This window comes from Euprymna scolopes, chromosome 7, assembly GCF_053919585.1.
Source record: "Euprymna scolopes isolate OS-2025 chromosome 7, ASM5391958v1, whole genome shotgun sequence".
NCBI lineage: Eukaryota > Metazoa > Mollusca > Cephalopoda > Sepiida > Sepiolidae > Euprymna > Euprymna scolopes.
Window position 1 is genome coordinate 145,793,723 of NC_136488.1, and position 7,500 is coordinate 145,801,222.

General features: G+C 35.1%; 1 protein-coding gene across 1 annotated transcript in view; it reads left to right on the forward strand.

The window, feature by feature from the left end:
• The window catches only part of LOC145280029 (patched domain-containing protein 3-like), a 127,879-nt gene that overhangs the window by 55,126 nt on the left and 65,253 nt on the right, over positions 1–7,500 (forward strand). The window contains exons 7-8 of the mRNA XM_080131689.1: positions 537–660; positions 6,221–6,393. Of these exons, the coding sequence (XP_079987815.1) occupies positions 537–660; positions 6,221–6,393 (297 nt within the window). The remainder of the gene's footprint in view (positions 1–536; positions 661–6,220; positions 6,394–7,500) is intronic.

The following is a 7,500-nucleotide window of genomic DNA, read 5'->3' on the forward strand; positions in this document are numbered from 1 at the left end:
ACATTAAGGGGATTATTTATCATCCAGAGCCTACTTTTGACACTTTTTTACAGCCATAAAATGTTTCAATTATAGTTATTTGTTTTCCTAGTTTTGCATATGAATTACAAAATTCCCCCAAACCTCTGGCCTTGGTGGAGAGGAGACTAAACTTGCTGCTATGGTTTCAAATGATCTGAAATAACAGCAAGGGGAGACTTGATTCCAAATATTTCTCATATGTTATATTTCCCCTCTTTGGTTTTTATATATAAAATAAATTTCACAGTGTATAAAGATTATTTGATACTGGAGATATTCATAATCGTATCCTATTTCCAAAAGAGGGGAGATATAACATATGAGAAATATTTGGAATCAAGTCTTAGTCTCTCCTCCATCAACGCCAGAGGTTTTTTTGGGGGGGGAGGGGCATCTAGTTTTTAAGAATAAAATATTTATTCAGTATTTTGAATTTGCTGATTTTGTTTATTCAAAAAAAAAATTTAATGCACTTCAAAAAAAAAACCTGAAATGTTTTATCTTTACTGTAACAGATTGGTCTGACCATTGCTGGGATGCTGTGCATTGCTATGGGATATGGCTTCACGATTGGAATGGGAGCTTTACTTGGTGTCAAAACTGGAAAACTAAATGACATACTTGCTCTCATGCTTCTCGGTTGGTTTCATTTTTTTGTTTATCATTATCAAAATTATATTAAAATATGGAATAAAAATTTTGTTCAGTATTTCAATTATTATTAGAAATTTTAGGATGAAAGTATTTCAATGTTTTGGTTTTGTTTGTGAAATATCAACTAGAGCTGGAACAATTAATCGGAATTGGGGTTAGGGTTAGAAATTGGGAATTGTAACAATTGGAACCTTTTGTAAATAATATAAAAACAATTGTGCTTATTTTCTAATTCCAAATTTTATTTTACTTTATCTCATTATTTTATTTTTATTAATTTTTTTTTAAACTTATTTTTCCATTGCTGGTACTAATGATACATATATATTGATTACACATATTAGTAAAACAAAAATATATAGATTACCCCCCCCCCTCCAATGTATTTTTAATTTTGCGGAAATATTGCATGGGTCTTTAACAGGCTCCTTCAGTCCTTGACAGACTATGGATACTCATGAAGGGGTGTCTGCACATGAAATTTTTGTGACAAGAGGTGCGCAATCTCCAACTAAACCTCTCCTGAGTCAACATTGTTAAATACCAGTGGCAAGTGAAGTGTATGTACTGGGCGACTGGAAACAAATGCCGAGGTAAGCGGAGAGCACATACAGCGCCTAGAATTCCCAAATGGTCACCCATCTGGTACTAACCAGACTCAGCATTGCTTAACTTCGGTGATCTGATGAGAACCTGTGTGTCAGTGCGATTACGTCATATATGCATAGGTCTTTATGATTATCCAAAATTAAAAATATAAAACAAAAACTAAACATTTAGAGATTTTTAAAGAAGCAAAATTAGAATCAGGAATTTAGAACAGAATCTGTAATTGCATCAGAATCGAGAAAAATCTTGGAATTGTCCCATTATATTAATGATGTCACCCATTATGGGTCTTTTAATGTCGAAACATTAGTTGTAGTATGGTGGTTGTAAGTTGAATGTTCCTATTCACTTACCTCCCCACGAGGGAAGAGTAAGACAAAAGATCGGTTTTTAATGTGGGGAATATCTAGATCCCCAAAAAGGGGCATTCTGGATAGGAACAAAAATAAAAATTGTCTCAGTCATGAAGGATTTTTCCTCCACTGACTGAAGACATAAAATGTGAAGTGTAGCATCAGAACAGATACTACACTGTGAGTTTTTTTTTATTTATTTCCTGCAAATGTAAAATAACAAATGTTAAACAAAAAAAAATAAACAATTTGGCCCAAGGGCAACTCAAAAATTGGTCGGGGGGCGGGGGGGGGGTCTGTAGTCATCCTTTTTACTTGTCCTACTTAATCGACATTTTCTTTATTTTATGTAACAGAAAAGATTGATCGTTTTTTTTTATTTACAAATAAACAAATTCAACAAGAGTAGAAAAAGATTTCATTGGTGGAGGGTGGGGGGAAAAAAATCTAAAAAGAAAAAATTTGTTAAAGGGGCCCTCCCAACTTTTGCTAGATGACAGACCACCCACTGTTTTTCGGCTTGATGAAGGCTGAAAACAAGCAGGTCAATCTCTAAGGGGTTTGAAAAAATAAGTTTAGGGCAAAATAAAAGAGGGGAGTTGAGGGGGGGTGCACTCCAAGTTTAGGGAAAAAGAACCGGGAGCAAAAAAAAAAGAATGGGGGGGTCTGCAACTTGGAGTTCTCTATCAGAAGAAGAGAGGGTGACTATTCATGCAGATAGCTAAGGAAAACAAGGCTTACCTTACTGGGGTCCTGCAAGACTAGGAGCCACACATGCCATGCCTAGGCAGGGAATACATACTCTAACTTGGCTCCTCTTCGTACGCAAAAGCTTGCTGCCTTAATCCATTGTCTTTCGAAAGCCGCAGGATATAATCTCTTATCAGTCTTGATCTTGACTTTCAATTGGTGTTTGAAGAATGCGATCAGATCCTGAACTGCTCAAGATTCAACCCCACGCTCTCATCCACTCTCGACGTCCACACATTCTGGCTATGGCCAGGATCGTGAGAAACATTCTCCATGTTCCACGGTGGCCTGGCATTGTGCACCACTATGGACATGTTCTGCGGTGAGGATGCTCAGAATCGATGTGAACTGTCACCTCATTGACATACGTCCAGTACCGACGGAATTCACTGCAATCGAAGAAACTGTGCTCCAGTGTTCGTTCTGCTGAGGCTCTGTAGCGTGGGCACTTGGGCGAACTCACTAGTTTGGCACTGCATTGTATGGCATTGAGGGGCAACACATTTTGGGACAGTTGCCAGGTCAAGGAGAATTCGGAGCTGTTCATTATTCCTGTGTCTGGCGCCCAGCTCCACCAGGAGCAGATCTCCTCCTCTGACAACCCAAGACGCTCAATGAGGGGGTCGTCAGCGATCCCTCTGACTAATCCCTGATATAGTTGTTTTTTTGAAGCCCATAAAAGATTGCTGGACCTAAATAGCCTCTTGAGCACAGTTCAGCATTCTCTGAGGAACTGCATGTTGCCCAGCGGCCTTCAACTGCCTCAACTCCTTCAAGAGGAGTTAGACAGGCAGCATCGAAAGGCCTTTAGGTGTTTTGCAGGCATGGGAAGTATGGCTAGCCAGTAGACTATGAGAGGAAAGACATAAGTGGCACACGCCTCCGCTCTACCCATTAAGGAAAATTTCCTTCGCTGCCAAGAAGTGACCACAGCAGCGACCTTTGTCTGTACCTTCAACCAATTCTTTTCTAGCTGGAGACCCGGTCTAAACCATATGCCAAGGACCCAAACTGGGCCATCAGTCAAACTGAAAGGCTTTAGAAGGATGGTGACACCTCTTCAAGCACCGAAAAACAGACTGACCGATTTGCTGCAGCTGATTTTGGCCCCTGTAACTGTTTCGTAGTGAGTAAGCATCTCTGTCATTTTGTTTTTCTGATGTCTCTGGCCGGCATTCCACTGGGCAGAGCTATTCCGCATAGGAGCAAATTTGTGAATTATTTATTTTCATTCACCGAGCTTGTTGTGGTATTATATTTCCATTGTTAAACGGAGTCTTATTTTATAGTCAGTCTAACTGAAAACCTTTCTTTAAAATCTAGAATGTTGCTTCTCACTGATTTTATGTAATAGTTTAAAAATGAATAAATATTTAGTTAGAAATTTCGATTACACCAGTTATTTAAAAAAAAATTTTTTTTTTTATTCCATTTTCACCCCAAACAAGGCACAGTGCCACTTTGAAGTAGGAGGCTACTATCGGGGACATAAATTGCAGGGATACTATCTAAGGAGTTGAGCAGCGAGATGCCCGTTCACATTACACTTGAACTTCTGCATGTCAGTACAGTTGGGAAAGCAGGAACCCAGAAGGGAGTCCAAAGTCTAGGGGTGGGATTTTTCTGATTGCTGGATTTGTCGGGGGGGGGGGGTATTTACGTTGAGGAGGTATAAGGGCTTGTAGTCCAGCAGAGCGTCCATCATTAAAACTTTTAAAACAGGAAGAGGGATGCAATATTTTGTTGATGGGACAGAGGTTGAAGCTTAGATGACAGTTCAGGACTTATCAGGTTGCTGACTCTCTTTTGAGCTTTTCCAAGAGCGAGAGACTAGTAACAGATGCACCGACCCAAATTATAATTTAACTGTTCATCATCCATTCTATAATGAAGAGTAATGCATATATATATATATATATATATATATATATATATATATATATGCATTACTCTTCATTATATACAAATACACTCAGCTCTTTAGACTATTGTTCTAATCTCCTTTAAATATATATATATATATATATATATATATATATATATATATATATATATATATATATATATATATATATTACTAGCAGGACCTGAGTAGCAACGTTGCCTAGTGAAAGTAAGGCCCACCCCACCCATTCATAAAAAAAAAAAAAACAATTAAACTACGGTTGTTAGTGAGAGCCACTGTCGGCCCAGTAAAATAGCAAGCCCGTGGCAAAAAAAAAAAAAAAAAAAAAAACATTACGACGTAATCAATATTATGTCATCTGTTTCAGAAACTGTCAACAAATATCTACGTGTACATCGGTTTCAAAAATTTTATAAAAAAAAATCTCTTCTTGAGCACAAATGAAAATACTCTATCATTTTGTTACAGGTTCAAATAAATATGGAATCGTTAAAGGAATATGAATGCATTAACAAAGACACCAGTGTTGCCCGGAATTGAATGTTCTACACCATATTTTTTATTGTAATCAAAATCTGTGAAAACGGCCATTTTTTTTCCAATCAAATCGATTGTCTGCTTTAGTTTGGGACCCACCACGATGAACCGGAAGATAACTTCACCTGCTTTCCTGTAGTGGTTTATTCCACAATAAATTGTAGTCTACATTGCACTGTAGAGAACCTACTGTTTATTTTATAAAATTATTTTTATATAATGACTTGACTTGAAGTTTAAAATTCAAAAGTGAAGTATCACGGTTCAGTCGTGCTCTAAGCAGAAACATTCATTTCAAATGCGCCCATGTCTTATCAAAGAACGCCTGGCCCTTCTGCTTCTACGATGATAAAACTTCCTATACAGCCTAGCATCACTAGTGATGCTAGGTTACATAAAGTGTTAAGTTTGTTCAAAATCGGACTGTTCTTTCCTTAATCGGAATTTTCAGTTATAGATTAACGATTTTTAATACTTACCAGAGACATTCCCACCCAAAACCTATCTAACAACACTCCCAGACACATAAAGTATATTTGTGTGAAATTTCATAAAAATCGGTCCAGCCGTTTCGGAGTCCATAAAGAACAAATTCAAACGCGCACACACAAAGTGCATTTTATATATAACTAGAGATAAAACAAAAATTCATATCAAAAACAATATTTTCTTATTTTATACTTTTTTTTTTCCTTTTGTATGCTGGTTATAATAATTGAATTTCTGAGTCAAATTTTAATATTTTTTAATACAAAATGGTGGATTCGTTCTTCAAAGTACATATATAGTTCCAGTTCGTAATAAATTCTATCAAGTATTTTATTTTTATATATAATGCAGAATTTTTCTGAAAAAAAATAGTAATCCAAGCAATAAGAAATTTTCGACTTTAAAAATGCAAATGAGTGCATTAAAAAGGGGACCTGATTCTACGAGTAGCATACAGAATAATCAACAGGAATATAAATTTACCTCCAGAGAAATTTTTCGCCCCCAACACATAGTCAAGGTGCACACAGTCACCTGCAGGAGATGTATCATTGATGGTTTCATCTAAACAGAAGGAAAGCAGCATTCATTGTCCTTGACAAGGCATGAAACCACTTGATGTAAGGGACTTAATAAAAAGACAGGAAATGCCTATTTGCTTTAGTCTTGAAAAAAAGTAGGGGGAAAACAATCGGCAGTTTTGAACGTTGGATTCTCAGGAAAGGTTCTTTTAGCCATGGCAATTGGTGGTTAAAAAGGTTTAGAAATATATAAACTTATACACGTACACATACCTGACCCTTCCAATAGAGATCATTATCATCATCATTATTATATAATAAATAAATAGCATGCTTAGCTTATATATTTTCAGTTCTTAAAAATTTCTATCAATTTTTAGGTATTGGCATTGATGATATGTTTGTGATCCTTGGAACGCTGAGGAATCTTTCCGCTGACGTTCGCAGTCGTTCCGTCCCCGAACAAATGGGCCATGTTATGAAACAAGCTGGCGTGTCTATTACGATCACCACACTCAGTGATGTCGTCGCATTTGGCATTGGAGCCCTTTCGGTATGTAAAAAAAAAAACCTCTCTTTTGTTAAATGTGTAAATATAAAGCAGAATTCGTATTCTTTGGATTCTTCAGACTACTGTTCTCATCTTGTGTCATTTTCACCTCCGATCTTCTTCAGGTGTATTTTGTCAAAATCGGGAATGTTTCTGCCGAACTCGAGAATTTGTACAGAATCTCGAATTCAACCCTTCACATGAGTAACTTGCTCTCATTCCGTCAGCCGTAACTAGATAGAAATCCTAAATAATTCACAATTGTATTTTTCGGTTGCCCACACTGAGGATCGAACCTTCAACTTTCAGAAGAATATTAAAATTGATTTTTCCAAGTACTCTAACCACTGCGCCACAGGTTCTTGCAGAGAATTCTAGCATGAATTTTAAAAGTCTTAAACCTACTTTATTTCCGGATGTAAATATTTTTTATTTATTACTAATATATATATATATATTTATATATATATATATATATATATTATATATATATATATATATTATATATATATATTTTTATAAAGTAATAGGGTTCGTGTGTTTCTGTCTGTCTGTACAGCTCTCCATCATCAACGAAATATAAAGGAGGTAAGAGGGTAGATCTCTCCTGGTAGAGAAACATTAGAACCCATTTTAGGATGTTTCTGTTATAGGAGACATAAGAATCTTTGCCTAATTTCTTTATATACTATTCTACAAACCACTCCCATATCGAATGACTTATGCTCATTTGCATATCACATTATATTAAATCTCTTTAACTAATTACCTCGACCTTATTACATATTGGAAATATTCTAATCATTTCAACTGTACTATTTACAAAATCTATTTAACATTTAATCTATCTATCTATATATCACATTATATTAAATCTCTTTAACTAATTACCTCGACCTATATATATATATATATATATATATATATATATATATATGTATATATATATATATATATATGTATATATATATATATATATATGTATATATATATATATATATGTATATATATATATATATATATATATATATGTATATATATATATATATATATATGTATATATATATGTATATATATATATATATATATATATATGTATATATATATATA